Source organism: Myxocyprinus asiaticus, chromosome 44 (assembly GCF_019703515.2).
Source record: "Myxocyprinus asiaticus isolate MX2 ecotype Aquarium Trade chromosome 44, UBuf_Myxa_2, whole genome shotgun sequence".
Taxonomy (NCBI): Eukaryota; Metazoa; Chordata; class Actinopteri; order Cypriniformes; family Catostomidae; genus Myxocyprinus; species Myxocyprinus asiaticus.
This window is the reverse complement of record NC_059387.1, coordinates 30,595,711-30,612,630: the sequence shown is the minus strand read 5'-3', so window position 1 is coordinate 30,612,630 and position 16,920 is coordinate 30,595,711. Positions and strand designations below refer to the sequence as shown.

The 16,920-nt window shown below is 35.8% G+C and overlaps 1 protein-coding gene across 3 annotated transcripts in view; it reads right to left on the bottom strand.

Annotated features, from left to right (window-relative positions):
* Positions 1-16,920, bottom strand: part of LOC127434635 (anion exchange protein 2-like) — an 81,779-nt gene that overhangs the window by 22,699 nt on the left and 42,160 nt on the right. For all 3 annotated transcript variants that reach the window (XM_051687512.1, XM_051687511.1, XM_051687513.1), the window contains 7 exons: positions 13,170-13,332; positions 11,170-11,420; positions 8,817-8,944; positions 7,265-7,464; positions 2,573-2,709; positions 445-625; positions 38-173 (listed from right to left, as the gene is read on the bottom strand). In XM_051687512.1, coding sequence (XP_051543472.1) covers positions 38-173; positions 445-625; positions 2,573-2,709; positions 7,265-7,464; positions 8,817-8,944; positions 11,170-11,420; positions 13,170-13,332 — 1,196 coding nt within the window. The remainder of the gene's footprint in view (positions 1-37; positions 174-444; positions 626-2,572; positions 2,710-7,264; positions 7,465-8,816; positions 8,945-11,169; positions 11,421-13,169; positions 13,333-16,920) is intronic.

Below are 16,920 nucleotides of genomic sequence, written 5' to 3'. Positions count from 1 at the left end.
AGCATATTAAATGCATTGCGCAAAAGATCAGCGTTACCTGTGTTTGAGCAGGAGAGCACGGAGGACATTGGCTCTGTCCTCGGCTTTGATCTGATCTGAGATGATCATCTGTTCTACCACCTGATGGGAGATGCCAGGTAGAGTCTTCTGATCCAAGTCCAACAGCACCGCCCCTGACGAGAGCGATGACCCCATTTACACTTTTGTACCATTTACATGCTATTTCATGCATAATGATCGGACAACAAGATGTGTTGAAAAGATACTGCTAACTATTGTAGTTAATGGGGCACAATTATGTAGCACAATCCAAGGTGTTAAAGGAATAATGTATAGATAATGGAGATGAAGAACAACACATTCATTTCGTATTCAAGTGTTCAAACCTGACATTGCCTCTTCACAACATAACAGATGTAAATGGAGGACTAAGCAGGTTCTCACCATGAGAGATAGTCTTTCTCAGCTCCAGCAGACTGCGGAAGGACAGTGAGGCGACGTGTGGTTTACCCCATCGGTCCGTCTCCTCCTCAACATCCTCCTCAAACTTGATCCAGCGAGCCGTCTCTCTCCACTGCATCTCCTGGTTCTTATCCATGATCAGCTCATTTAGCTCCACAAACACCTGGTGCAGAAGAACACGGCATCAAAATGAGTGGCGATCATTCCCACTGTAGGAATCTTGAATTAAGGGTCTTTCTCTAGAAGAATCATCAAGAACAAGAAGTGCTTGACATTTTATTGCGATATACTGTAGTATCTATATTCTAAAGCCAAGAATCAATCCTTCAAGTTACTATTTTCACAATAACATCATTGGAAAAGAAGTGATTGAGCACCACATGCACACTTGAACATTATTTTTATTCGACCAAAATGCAAACTCGAAAAAAGCTAAGAATAAAAGTATTTTAAATATTTTTGCTGTCTCAAAATACAGCCTGCTTTACCTCCTGGTGATAAATATATACATATATATATTTTTATGTAAGGATGTCATATAGATCCTCTATACAGATAGACTGCAAGGGTTTTTGTGAAATGGTAAACACGCTATTCCCTCACTGCAAAAAAAAAAAAAAAAAAGAAAATACTTAGATTATTTTTGTCCTGTTTTTGTTCTGATATCTAATCATTCTTAAAACAAGATACATTTACTTGAGAAGCAAAGTGACATGAGAAATTAAGTCTTATTTTCAGAGAAATCAAACAAAATTTTGTAACATTTGTGCTTATAACAAGAAAAAAATATTTAACAATGGGGTAAGAAAAAAAAACTTGATTCAAATGGAAAACAAGTTTATTTTTCTTACCCTATTGGCAAACCGTTTTCTCATGTTTTAAGCATAAACCCCACTAAATGTTTAGATTTCTCTGAAAGCAAGACTTAATATCTTATGCCATATTGCTTCAAGTAATTATTTCATGTTTTAAGGATGTTTAGATATATTTACCAGAAAATAAGACAAAAATACTCAGTAAAAAATGTTTTTTTTGCAGTGCTCACAACCAAAAAACTGACATTGATGTGCCTAAGCTGTACAACGAAGCAGGAAGTTCTACACTTGTTGCGCGAAGCCCTATGAAGATGAATGAGAAAAAAATTAGTAAAAGATTTGCCACCTTTCCCAGTTTTTAACCACAATACAATTAACAAAGAATTGCAGTATTATTGTATTTGTTATTATTATTGTATGAGTGTATTGTATCGATAAAATACTGCTGATCCCACCCCTAACATTCTAAGATATTTAAAGCAATATGCCAATTAAACTTCAGCAGATCCTTACCATCCAAGTAGCTTGTACTTGCATTTCAATTGCCATTGGGTTAGATCTTTTACAAAACTGACAAATGTGTGCATCCAAGCATTAACAAGTAAACATCCTGTACCAATGCACTGTTTCCTTACCTTCTGGTGTTGAGCAACTCGTCTGGAAAAGTCTAAAAGGACCATGCTGTTTGTCGAAGAAGCAGAGCGTTAGAGCACGACCAACCGCTGAGGCGACAGACAGAGGTGTGAACATCCACCAATGTCATTTAGAAGTTAGAGGGTCCATACGCAATCTAATTTATCCCAAGAACTAGCTGGTTTACCTGGCTAGAGGGGGACCTGAGGGCGTTAATAAAACATGGCTGACTCTGAAGGCTTGTGGTGTCTAGTTACCCAAGCTGATCTTTTCTTTATTCTTAGGTGTGTGAAAGGGAAGAAGTTCATTCATTTTTAATCGGGTCCTGCCCCCGAAAAATCCTCCTTATGTTTGTTCTCAAGGACAGTGGGCTTCTCCAAAATAAAAGTGGGAAGGTGGTGAGTTAGTTTCAATCTGAGATACGGCCCTGAAGCAATCGGTCTGAACTTTGTGACCTGAAAACTAGCTAGTCATGAAGGACCAAAAACAACAATTTGTCCCAAATCATCAGTATGTAGGAAAGGTGCTCAAACATTTTAGTTAGAGCATAAAATAACCACCAAATTAAATGTATTTGGGCTGAGACTGGGTTAATAGAAGATTAGCTATAACCAAACTCCAGACAACAACAAGTCAGAGCAACCAGTGAAAATGGGTCTTACCTCATGCGGTGTTCGGTCCAGTTTACGGCTGCGTGTGCTTTGTTCTTTGTGATCTTTGCTAATGTGTACCACTTGACCCTTGGTGCTCTTCCTAACCAGGTGTCGTCGTACCCCTGGAACATCTTCAAAACGATGGCCTGGAAAAGTACATTTATATATATTAAATACACAGCTCTCTTGAATACTTGATTCTGATTGTTAAATCTCTGCAATCTGCCAATAGAGTGCAACAGTTCCTGCATACTTTTTCAGTTGTTTTGATTCCGTAAGTATTCTTCCCATCCATTTGTTTTGAATGGGAATTCATAAAACCCTTCATAAAAGAGTTCTGAGCCATGAACCAAACCAACCAGCTCCGAGATGAATCACAACATGACAAACTTTGATTTGAAACAAAAAAATAGTTGAAAATCAGACAAAAAGACAAAACTGTGTACTTAACGTCTTTCGAATGAAAAACAATGGAAAAATATAACTATTAATTTAAAGTTGTTGAACCATGGAAACAATATATTACAATTTTAATGCAAAATATTCAGATATTTAGTAGTTTGAGAGTGTAGGGAAACTGACTAGATTGCTCATTTGGTGCGGTTTGTTTGCCGGGATTCTCTGATTGTTGGAGCTTTTCTCTTCAGGATCATGGGTAGTGCAGTTATTCACCAGCAATTCCGCTATTAGACACGTAAAAAAAAAAAAAAAAAAACTATGTTGAAATAATGAGGACTGATGGCTTCAACAGGAGCATATACCATCGATTAACAACCTCTGAGCTTACAGTAGGTCTGTCTATAAGGATACATTTTTTTTGTTAAAAATCAATTCGCCTAAGAAAATGAATGGGATTTTCCTGTTGCACTATTCCCTACATCTGTTCATGTCTCCCGTATCACTTTATAGTGTCTTTTTTCTCGCATTATACATTTATTTGAACTTTATTTGGTTAGATGTGTAATAAGTGGGATAATGTACATTCAGGCAGACATTGTTGCAAAATAAACCCCTTCAGGGTGATAAAAGGCCACACTGTACATGATTAAATATTGTATAAGAGACGGTCAATACATTGATAGTGTACTGTTTTTCAGATTACAACTCTCATAAACTTAACATTCATAATTTTGGAACTTTAACCTTTTGCAGACATATATCAGATTGTCATGGTTTTACATGGAGGAGGAAATCCATCTGGAAAACTAGAAACCCATCATAAGGAAGAAAGATGCATGTACCTACAGCACTCCGCAAATCAGCAAAATGAACATACTCGCTATGTAAAATCTCATTGCTAGGGATGAGAGGCAGACCATTGCCTTTGTTCATAATACAAAGCTCATGAGGGTAAAGTTACAGGACGGGTCTGTTGCCAAGGACATGCTGGGTCAATAGGTGAGGGAAGAGAATTCATGGGGATTGCACTAACTAGTGAGAGTGCAGGAATTGTGAATGAGATTCTAACTGCAATCAAGATAAGAGGCCAAAGTAAAGGAGTAAATTAATTGTGTATTGTGAATTAAAGGCTGACTGCTTTTTCCCACACATCTAATGGAGCTCTGTGAGTTTAAACTGGCAAGTTTACAATTTCAGGATTCACTTATCAAACAGTATGAATGCCACTGCATTAAATGTCATTGAATGATATCAAAATATCAAACAAATTGCCATTTGTTTTAAAGAGACATTGAAACTTTTCAAGGAAATATTGCACAAAAAGTAGGGTATATATGAAACAACTTATGAAACTACATTAAAATGTTCATACACATAAAATTCATACATTGTAACTGAAGTGCAAATTATCATGTAAACAGTTACATTAACTCAGTATTTGCACCGTTAAACTGAATTTCTAAGTTTAATGCATTTGGAAGCCGGCAATATGAATGTTCATATACATTCGTATTGTCTATGTTTCTTTAAAACAAATGGCACTTTGTTTGATATTTTGATATCATTCATTGACATTTCATGCAATGGCATTCATACTGTTCATTTTTAAGTGTTTTTGGAATCACTGCACAGAATGTCTGGTGTTACTTCTCCAACACGCATGCCATGTTGTTTCAAAAACTTTTATAGCATCATTTCCATCACTGTCATTTCATAGAATTCTATAAAACACAATACAGAATCTGAGATATGCTGGAAATAACACTGTGGTGGGAATGACATTGAGGAAAAAAAAATGACAAACCTCCTGTGACGCATGTACATACACCGTTATGGTGTGTTCACGTCATATCGGAATTACTTTAAGTATGAGATGGCAACTCTGAGATTCCACTCGGTGCTATTCACGTCCATAGATCTCGTAAGTTACTTCTTTCTATGCCAACACTTATAACAACAAAACAGCAAAATGCTCATTACTACATGAATTCATTATTTCACCTACATCTGTTTAAGAACAAAACAATGCTCCAGGCATCAAAGGCGTAATAAAATGGCATATCCCACAGAAACATGGTTTCACTGCCTTTACTGTTGAGGTCGCTGCCATATTGGTTATTTTTACATGACGTCATGACTGTCTATGCTTTCATAGAATTTAGAGTTTACAACTTGTACTTATCAGTTCCAACATGTGAACACACCATTAGACTTTGTTAGTAGACAAATTAATAAAAATGAATGAGGGTGTGAAAATGATTTAACAAGACTTTACTTTCGAGAAGTCTGCAGTACTAAAAGTACCCGAAGTTTGAGAAACATAAATTCCTGTTGTTGAGCATATGCCAGCAGCTGGGCCTTTTCCAGGGTAATTAGTGGCCCACAAGGCATAAGAAAGCTGATGTGGTATATTACAGGAACTGTTGATATACAGCTGAATTCTGAGAAAGTCTTACCCCCACTCGGGCATAAAACGCCCGTATTGTGAAGTGTAGCGGGATGCTGGGTACAAATCACTCAAGAGACAATGAAATCAGTGGAAACACCCAAGTACTTTTTACTTTTGCTGTCTCAAAATACAGCCTGCTTTACCTCCTGGTGATAAAGCAAGAATGGGCCAAAAATTTGCGCTTGATTGTCAAACTAATCAAAAGATTGAAACATTTAAAAAAAGAATGATCCAAATATAGTCCAGCATTTGTTTTACGCAGACACGCTTTGTAGGGGTTCCATTTCAGGGAATTAGTTGACCAAGGTTGACATACTGTGGTGTTGGGGGTGGCATGGCAAAGTCGATAAAGCTCTGGGCTAGCGACCAGAAGGATATGTGGAGGTTGATTTCAAAATGAGAGAAGACTCATTTAAGTGAGGACTGTCTAACCCCTTGGACCCTGTTTTGCTTTGCTTAAGTTTAAAGCCCAATGGGAACGTGTAAAATAAAAAAAAAAAAAAAAGGAAAAATATCAAAGTGAAAGGTAGATATGCAACCGGAGAACTTAGGTCTTATAAGAGTTCTACGGTAATACTCGAAGGTTATAGATGTGTACTGTGTCTGCCCACTTTTTCAGCCATTTTGGTTATGGAAGTATTTTTCCCATTCATTTTTTTCCATAGGGAATTTATAAAAACTTTTTATAAAAGAGTTCTAAGCCATGAACCAAACAGCTCGGAGCTGAATCACAATGTTACAAACAGTGAAAAATCTGACAAAAAGATGAAGGTGTCTTTGATGAGGGAATGAACTACAATTCTATTAAGCATTGCAAATGACGTAATCAAATTAAAAATTATGGAAAAAATATAAAACCAATGATTTAAATTTGTTGTTTATAAGTAAAAATAAACTACAGTATACAGTACTGTGCAAAAGTCTTAGACTCATAAGATGTTTCACAAAAGCATTTGTCTTAAGATGGTTATTTATATCTTCAGCTTTAGTGTGTCAATAAGAAATATAAATGTTAGACTCCCAAACATTACTTTTGCAAAAATAAAAGATTCGAATAGAAGAACAGGGAGCCCTGCAACAGATGTCATGGCCCCCACAAAGCCCCCCACTGAACATCGTATTTAGCATATTGATTTAGCTTTTTTTATGTTTACTGGACTTTGTATGACATTAAGTGATAAATGAAAACTATTTATGTCATTATTTTTGAAGACATCCTCACCATGCAACATTTTTCATAAGTGCCTAATAGTTTTGCACAGTACTGTATATACATTTTTTATTGCAAAATATTCAGAAATATGGAAAAATAGATGTACTCTGAGAATGTAGGGAGACCGACTCTATAGCGTCATTCACAGTGCGTCATGGAATTTGGCGGTTGCTACAGAGCTCTTTTGGCGCACTTTGCTGGCCACAATTCTCTTATCGGGGCATAATTTTTCCTTTAAGATCATGGGTAGAGTAGTTCTTCACCAGAAATTCCGCTTTTTAACATAATTTCTTTTAAAAATTAAGTTGAAATAACAGGCACTGATGGCTTCAACAGAGGCGTATACCATTGATTAACAACCTCAGAGCTCACGGTATATCTGTCTTAAAAGTTAAGTTAGTTATTGTTAAAAATCTATTCCCTTATGGAAAAAATGAATAGGAGTTTTACTTCCCCAACCAGACTGTTGCGCTCTATTGCCCTAGTCAAAAAAATTCAAAAGGAATGCAGATTTAGAAATTTGTTCTGAAGTTTGATTGAAATTTGTGCCATAATTTGGAACCAATCCTACAATACTTGAACACTTAATCACACCTGGTCTACAGATGAAACCTAGTATGTATTTGTACTACAAACTCACTTTTAATGCCGTCGAGGTCAGCTGAGGCCAGGGTCCGTGCCTCAAATTCATCTGTGGGGATCCGCTGGTATTTAGCCTGATCGGTACCTGTCATGTTGCCCGTGCGACGCCTCTCCTGAAGGTCGTAGCTGCGGCTCGACACGCGGGGCAGAGAGCTGGGTTCAGTTGTGCTGGTGGACGCTGGAGCAGGCTCAGATGTTCTAAAAGACATTAACAATTGGGAAAAAAAGCACATTCAGTTTTGTGTTAACTACAAAAATGCAAGAGTGATAAATTAATAAATAAAATGCAAACAAAACTGGCTTGATTACACATGTGCCAGCCCACAAAAGAAAAAGAAAACATTGATAAGATACATATTCATACTCAATTATACACACATGCATACATATCCATATATATATATATATATATGCATGCAAACAAATTAAATAATAATGGGTGTACCCTTCCCTCTCTATCCTGTTTGCTTTCTTCTTTCAAGATAGCAGTGCATGGAATAACCTTCATCTCTCAAAATACTGATTACTTTCTAGACAGACAGGTTACTTTTTAGCAATTTTAAAACCAAAATTGTACTTGCAAGAAAAAGTGTACTCAGCACTTCAGCAACTGAAAAAAAAAAAAGATTAATTTTTAAATATAAAACAGTTATTTCAAACAGTATAATAATGAGCTTTTTTAATAACATTACTAATGTTTAAGGTATTTTTAATGCATCCGAGGTGAAAAGAAGCCTCAATGTCTTCCAAGAACAAAAATGTAGAGCAAAAAATTATGGTTAATAATAATAAAAGTTTTTATGTTTTTATTAAATAACATGTAATGCACTTATAATCACAAATCATAACAAAAACAGACTTATATCACAGTATATCATCCAATTCAATCTAAAGTAACTGAACTGGCAGAATATTTGCTACAGATTGGCTTTGGAAAAATTCTCATAGATGCACTTACCTTTATTTCGGACCAAGTTATGTTTTTAAAAGCTTTTTAGACAAAATCCCTAATGTTAAAATGTTTTTAAATTAGCTGTGGGACAAAATCCCTGTCATTATTAACTAATACTATTATTGAATGAAAAGAACAGAAGAAAACAACACACAGGAATTATCTGACAAAGACCTCTAGCACTTAAGAAGATAACAGAACAGAAAGAACAGATAGAGAGGGGTATATAAAAGCAAAGGGCAGTTGCTTGTAGCAACGGATGAGTGATGTTGACAGTAGGTGATGTAGATCTAGAGAGAGGCAGATACCCTGCTGGTCTCTGAAATAACTTGTACTTGGAAACGACACAGGGTGTGCAGAGCACTGGCACCCAGTGACTGCAATTTACAGTAAACCAAGAGCACAGTTAAAGGTGAATGTTATATAGGTTTTACTACACATCTTACAGCATCCACCATTTACAACATGCCGATAACAAACTGCTAGGTTCAATTTTGATTTCATGTTGACTTTAGGATATTAGAGGAACTACATTGAGTGTTATTAAAAGTTTGTTAGATAAATGAAAAAGATAAATCCTCAAAGCAGACGGACTCACTCGGTAGGTGTGCTGTCCTGGGGTTCCGAGCACACAGCAGTGGAGGGGACGATCAGGAGACTTCGAGCAGCATGAGGATGGGAATGCTCGGGTGTGGACACATGGGGCTCATCATCAGAGACAAAAAACTGGACCAGAGATAAAATGAGAGAAATAATGCTGACTCTGATACTGAAGGTAGCACTGTAATTTAAAAGCTCTGATTTGTATGGACATGCATTTTCATGCTGTTTATGTTTGCATTCATTGTCTTTAAAAGTAGAGTGAATCACAATTTAAAGTGGCCACAACAATAATCACACTTTACCCACATGTTTATACTGTATGTCTGAACGCCATTGCATTAGATAAACTATCAAACCAAGTAGCACTTGATGGATCCAGTCTCCTTCAATTATACTGAAAGAGCATTAAAGATTTTTTTTTAAAGATGCACTCAGTAAAATTTTAGCTGTCTCACTCGTCCCGTCAGTCCCAGTAGTACTTGTGGTTTTGGACTCTTTACTGACACCATTGTCCTGGATACTGGAAATTTGTTTGCTGCCGCTTCACATCATATATGTTTGTGTATCTTCTGTTTTCTTACTTTTTGTGTGTGTTTTTCTTCGTCTCATACTACACATATCTCTATTATGAACATTCTTGGATTAAATCCAAATGCATTTTCACACGTTGTTGCATGTTGGACTGTGACTGGGCAGCCGTGACTCACGAGCTCTCTCCCGGCTGTAGACCGGCATCTACTCGCGATTGCCGTTTGATATTGTGCCGTTTATCCATGATCTGCACCCTGAGAGCTGCAGGTAGTAGCGGTTTGTTTCATGACATTTTATCTTTTCACTTGCACTCATTCTGTTCAGAATATCTGCTGGACCACACTCCTGTTTATCAATACCATTCCGTCACTCTGGACTATTCTGTTAACTTGGGTTCTGTTGTTGTTTGTAGTAAGTATATTATGCTTGTTGTTATATTGTTTGGTTTGCTTGTTTTGTTTACATGTACCTTTATGTTTGAGCGTGGGCTGAAAGCGGTATATAAAGTAAACATGTTATTATTATTGTCATTATTAGAGGTAGTAACTCAGTCAGTTGCTGTTTACATGGCAGCGCCCATGAGGGGGCGGCCCGATCTATTTAACATTTAAAGGGATAGTTCACCCCAAAATGAACATTCACTCATCATTTACTCACCCTCATGCCATCCCAGATGTGTATGACTTTCTTTCTTCTGCTGAACACAAATGAAGATTTTTAGAAGAATATCTCAGCTCTGGGGGTCCTCATAATGCAAGTGAATGGTGACCAGAAATCAGAAAGTCCAAAAAGGACATAAAGGCAGCATATAAGTTATCCATACGACTCCAGTGGTTAAATCCATGTCTTCTGAAGCTTTATGATAGGTGTGGGTGAGAAACAGATCAATATTTACGTCTTTTTTACTATCAATCCCCATCTTTGAACAGCTCCACCCAATAGCTGGCTGAATGTGAAAGTAAAAGTCACTTCCACACCAGAATGTGAAAGTGAAAGTGTAGATTTTGAGTTAAAAAGGATTTTTTTTTATTGTGAGGACCAACAGAGCTGAGATATTCTTCTAAAAATCTTAGCTTATGTTCTGTAAAAGAAAGAAAGTCATACACATCTGGGATGACATTAGGGTGAGTAAATAATGAGAGAATTTTCATTTTGGGGTGAACTATACCTTTAACAGCTTTTATTATGTTTCTTATATGACTGGAGTCTTCATTTATTGTGAGTGTACATCACTTTCAACATATTTCTTAAAAATGCTATTCAAGCAAAAACGTACTTAGTGCACCTTTAATATTTTCCTTTTGTGTTCCACAGAAGAAAGAAAGTCATATGGGTATGAAACAACAAGGGCCAGTAAATAACAAACTATCCCTTTAATAAATCACATCAAATTTTCATGACTTTTACAGGCATGGAAATCCCTATTTTAAAGGTGATGTGTGTAATTTTTATTATGTTCAAATACTTTCTCATACTCCAGCTTAATACGCAGATACAATTATAAGTAAACCATTTATAAGATAATTTCCCTGAAAAGTGTAAACACTGCAGCTCTGTGACATTTTTAACATTCCACTGTTTGCTTTGAATGGCCCGTCCAGCACAACACAACACCAACTCAAACAAAGGCATGAGCTTGGGGCAAGAATATCTATTAGTTCGATCCATGGCAGATGAAGGATGTATTCAGAAAGCTGTTTTAAAACAATGTTTATTTTTGCATTTCCATTTGGTGGTGCAGAAATTACATACTTCAGCTTTAAAATGACCTTATATTTCCAGGTTTTCCATGATATGGGAACCCTAAATCTGATTACCTGCACATTGTCTTTTCTCTCAGTGTCTGCTGCTGGTACTGGGGTAGTACTCTGGCTTTCCGTAGCCTCTTCCTCTTCCTCCTCCTCTTCATCATCACCCTCCTCAATGGGCAGAGCAGCGCTAGGGCTGGAACTCACTCTGTGGTCCTTACTGCTGCTCTTCCTCCTCTTCTTCCCACTCTTCTTCCTCCGGCTATCTCCTGGAAGCTTGGAGAGAGGATGATGGATGTGATGGGAGGAGTGACGGTGATCTGGATACAAAAAGATGGAGATTATTACAGCAGAACTCTAATAATAAAGAAACTCTAGAGTAATAAAACTGGAACAGTGTAGATATGAATTATGCAAAAGTGAATATTTCAAATAATAGTACTCTCAATAATACTTTTATAGTGTTCAAGTAACAAACAAATTTATTTCTACTATACATCTATTCACCCATCCATTTTCTGTAGCCACTTTTCCTCTTCAGGGTTGCGGGCAATGCTGGAGCCTTATTTCTACTAGGGCTGGTCAAAATGCTATAATTGAATGAATTACATGATATGCCAATTAATTAATCAAATTAAATCGCAATTATTCGCATATCAATGTTTTCTGAATAAGCCTCCAATTAAGATAATCCAATATTTGATAATCAAAATAATTATCAATATAATAAAAATATATAATAATTCAGATAATTCCAAGACATTACATTATCATGGCGAAGACAAGTAATGTATTGGTTACAATTAGGTATTGATTGTCAGTTGTTTGTAATTTTAACATGATGTGGCAATTAATTAATTGAATTAATCGCATCCGAATATTTGCAAAGGTCCCAAATAAAGGTAATTAAGAATAATTAAAATAATTATAAATATAATATTTAGGCCTAATGACTATTATAATTGGTAGGAAATACTCCTTATATTGGAATTTACGTAAGGTCAGAGGCATGTTAATTGCATACATTTTTTTAACGTGTTATTTTTCATCCGAATAATCAAACTAAAGTAACTTGTTAAATCGACAACCCTAATTACAATACAAAAAGTGGCTTTAGAAGTCAATATACAGTATTGTCAGCTTTTTTCCATGTCACTGAACATAAGCCTTTCACTGTCCTGCAGTCCAAAGCCATTTTACAATCGGCCATCAATCTGTCCGATTGGATGCAAAAAACGCATGCAAAAACATGGAGATGGCACTTTAAGCTTGAATTGTTCCGTTGGTAGGAAAATTCATTATTTCGGTGCATAATTAATTGCTTTATTTTTTTAACACGTTATTTTTTAATACATTAAATTGCTTGAAATCATGTGTTAAATCGATAGCATTCATTTCTATATATCTTGCTGCCTTGAATAAGAATCAGACTTTTAGGTAGTTCAAAAGATTCTTTATAGAAAAAAGAAGCTAAAGTGTACATTTTGAAACATTCCCTTTCGTATTCGGTCTCGATTCATTTCTCAATTAACTTACCTTAAATTCGCTGTTTTATTTGAATATTTTGCAATCCTTAAGAACTTCAAAGTCAAATGACTTAAAATGAAAATACTCTACAGAAAATGACTTGAACTGACTGAACTGACAGTGGCACAAGATGTATTTCTTAATCAAATAATAAATAATTTTATAATGAATGTACAGAATTAATATGCAGCTCTTTGTGCATGTGAGATTCAACATGAAATTCAAAATTACTGTCATATTTGTATACACCTGGTGTATGAAAGTGCTTATAAATGCACAACAACTTCACTATGCAGACATTTACGTTTACAATTACATTTACATTTATGCATTTGGCAGAGGTTTTTATCCAAAGCAACTTACAGTGCATTCAGGGCATACATTGTATGAATTTGTGAGTTCCCTGGGAATCTAACCAATGACCTTAGTGTTGCTAGTGTCATGCTTTATCAGTTGAGCTACAGGAACTAATACATAATCATTCGAAAAGATTATGACCAAACATTACCGGCTCCTTACATAACGGAGACTTGTCAACTTACACTCAAAGTCTTTTTCATTGTAGGTGCGGTGCTGCTCGCCGGGAACTCTGGGAGTGGGGCTCAGGATCTGCTGGAAACGCTGTACGCCTAATGCTTTGTTCAGGTCACCTTCCTCTTCTTCCTCCCTATGTGGTACTCGGACAGGTGAGGCGGATGACTCAGGCTGGGGAGGGCACATAAAGTGAATGAAAATTCTAATTCAAAGGGAGAATCAAAGAAACTAAACATGAAGAATTGATAATATCATATGTTTTTTCATGCGGCTCTTGAAACGATCACTAGAGGGAGTTGTGGTCAAAAGCAACAAATCATCCAGTAACATGCTGAAATGTAAAGACCAGAGAGCCCAGTTTAAACACAAAAGTGTAGATTTTAAGAGTGGCGACTAAAGGTTAACATTCTTCCTTTAATTTTTGTATGAACAATCCTTTTAACATATTACATTTGAAAGGTATGAGATGAGTTAAATTAAGAATTAAAAATTGATTTTTTTCTCCTTAAAATGAACAGGAATCACGGTATCCTCAACACATATGAATGTAAACAATAGTGGTTTTACAGCTCATTACTGCTTACTATAATGACACATGAGCAAATACCCTCAAGTCAAAACAATTCCATTAGCTACACTTCAATAATCGCCAGGCATTCATTAAAATAAATAAATTAACAACAGGAATAAAATACAAATTAAGAGCTCTTTCAATAATTAACTGGCTCATTCATTCCTTGCCATATGCCACACTAATAAAAAGTACCTTGGTACTGCCTATTTTTTGGGAAATGTATCATGGTATTACCAAGGTATTCTTTGAATAACATGGCAAATGAATATGATAATCATTCAGTGTCATAGTATAAATCAAGTACCAGGGTGCCATCATAATACTGTTTTGAAAGGGGCTATATGCTTCAATTAACAGAGTTTTTAGTGTTCAGGACAGCCGATTAAGTTAATCTTTATTTTTGGAGTACTTTATTTTGTCAACTTACTGTAAGACTTATTCTGGGTCTGATGAATCAGACCCAGAATAATACATCATTTGTGTTTTGATCTAGCGGTTAATGCAGGTTGGAATGTACAGCATGTATGAGAAAAGAAATGCCTTTACATGTTTACATGCCACATAGAAATGTCAAACTGCAAAAGCCAGCATTCAATCCATACACTCACCCAGTCACTACAGACCTTAAAGGGATAGTACACCCCAAAATTAAAATTCTGTCATCAGGTTGTCCAAATAAATATTTAAAAAATGTAGTTTAAAACACTTGTGTCAAGCTCTTAGGAATGTAGTCTTTGTGCCCAATTTGGTATCATACATTTTGTGAAAAAAAATAAATAAAACAAAATTATATTATATTATATATATATACAGGTGCATCTCAATAAATTAGAATGTCGAGGAAAAGTTCATTTATTTCAGTAATTCAATTCAAATTGTGAAACTCGTGTATTAAATAAATTCGATGCACACAGACTGAAGTAGTTCAAGTCTTTGGTTCTTTTAATTGTGATGATTTTGGCTCACATTTAACAAAAACCCAACAATTCACTATCTCAAAAAATTAGAATACATCATAAGATCAATAAAAAAAACATTTTTAGTGAATTGTTGGCCTTCTGGAAAGTATGTTCATTTACTGTATATGTACTCAATACTTGGTAGGGGCTCCTATTGCTTTAATTACTGCCTCAATTCGGCGTGGCATGGAGGTGATCAGTTTGTGGCACTGCTGAGGTGGTATGGAAGCCCAGGTTTCTTTGACAGTGGCCTTCAGCTCATCTGCATTTTTTGGTCTCTTGTTTCTCATTTTCCTCTTGACAATACCCCATAGATTCTCTATGGGGTTCAGGTCTGGTGAGTTTGCTGGCCAGTCAAGCACACCTACACCTTGGTCATTTAACCAACTTTTGGTGCTTTTGGCAGTGTGGGCAAGTGCCAAATCCTGCTGGATAATGAAATCAGCATCTTTAAAAAGCTGGTCAGCAGAAGGAAGCATGAAGTGCTCCAAAATTTCTTGGTAAACGGGTGCAGTGACTTTGGTTTTCAAAAAACACAATGGACCAACACCAGCAGATGACATTGCACCCCAAATCATCACAGACTGTGGAAACTTAACACTGGACTTCAAGCAACTTGGGCTATGAGCTTCTCCACCCTTCCTCCAGACTCTAGGACCTTGGTTTCCAAATGAAATACAAAACTTGCTCTCATCTGAAAAGAGGACTTTGGACCACTGGGCAACAGTCCAGTTCTTCTTCTCCTTAGCCCAGGTAAGACGCCTCTGACGTTGTCTGTGGTTCAGGAGTGGCTTAACAAGAGGAATATGACAACTGTAGCCAAATTCCTTGACATGTCTGTGTGTGGTGGCTCTTGATGCCTTGACCCCAGCCTCAGTCCATTCCTTGTGAAGTTCACCCAAATTCTTGAATCGATTTTGCTTGACAATCATAAGGCTGCGGTTCTCTCGGTTGGTTGTGCATCTTTTTCTTCCACACTTTTTCCTTTCACTCAACTTTCTGTTACATGCTTGGATACAGCACTCTGTGAACAGCCAGCTTCTTTGGCAATGAATGTTTGTGGCTTACCCTCCTTGTGAAGGGTGTCAGTGATTGTCTTCTGGACAACTGTCAGATCAGCAGTCTTCCCCATGATTGTGTAGCCTAGTGAACCAAACTGAGAGACCATTTTGAAGGCTCAGGAAACCTTTGCAGGTGTTTTGAGTTGATTAGCTGATTGGCATGTCACCATATTCTAATTTTTTGAGATAGTGAATTGGTGGGTTTTTGTTAAATGTGAGCCAAAATCATCACAATTAAAAGAACCAAAGACTTAAACTACTTCAGTCTGTGTGTACTGAATTTATTTAATACATGAGTTTCACAATTTGAGTTGAATTACTGAAATAAATGAACTTTTCCACGACATTCTAATTTATTGAGATGCACCTGTATATACATATATATATATATAAATATATATATATATATATATATATATATATACACACATATATATATATATATATATATATATATATATATATATATATATATATATATATATATACACACACACAGTATATACTGTATATTTAATTACTTTAAAAATGTTGTGTAGTGTAACTATCAAGTAAAATATTTTGATTCCACCTTGAATACATGACAGTATAAACAACATAATCATTAATTTCAAAAAAGTTTTCAAACACATTTTACGGTACAAAATATTTTATATAAATATCATAACATTTTGAGTCAAGAAAATATAGAAGTTTTCTCAGGGTTACACCACATGACCTGAACAAAATTTGCCTTTCAGATATTTTTCAAAACTTCAGTCTAAATGGCTCTTCTCTGTTTTATGGTTTTTGTCAACATAAACAACAAAATAGCTACCTAAATGTTGGTTACACCACATTACTTTGATTTGGTGGACAAAAGTGTTTGTAAATATTAATCATTAAACATAATTGTTTCACTGCTTATTTTTTTTAAAAGAAATAATAATTGATTATTCTGCACTTCTCATGCAAACATTTCTTTTTGTCAAGAATTTCAGCTTTTAAAGTCGGCATGAAAAGAAAAGTCACCCTACCTATTTTCTAAATGCATGTTATTGATCTTATTGTGAACGATTCATCTATGCATATGTTTTATTTATTTTTTTATTTTTTTACCTCTTAATCTTTAATCAAAATGTCATAACTTCCGGTGAAACGACAGACTTCTCTCTGGTGACATATG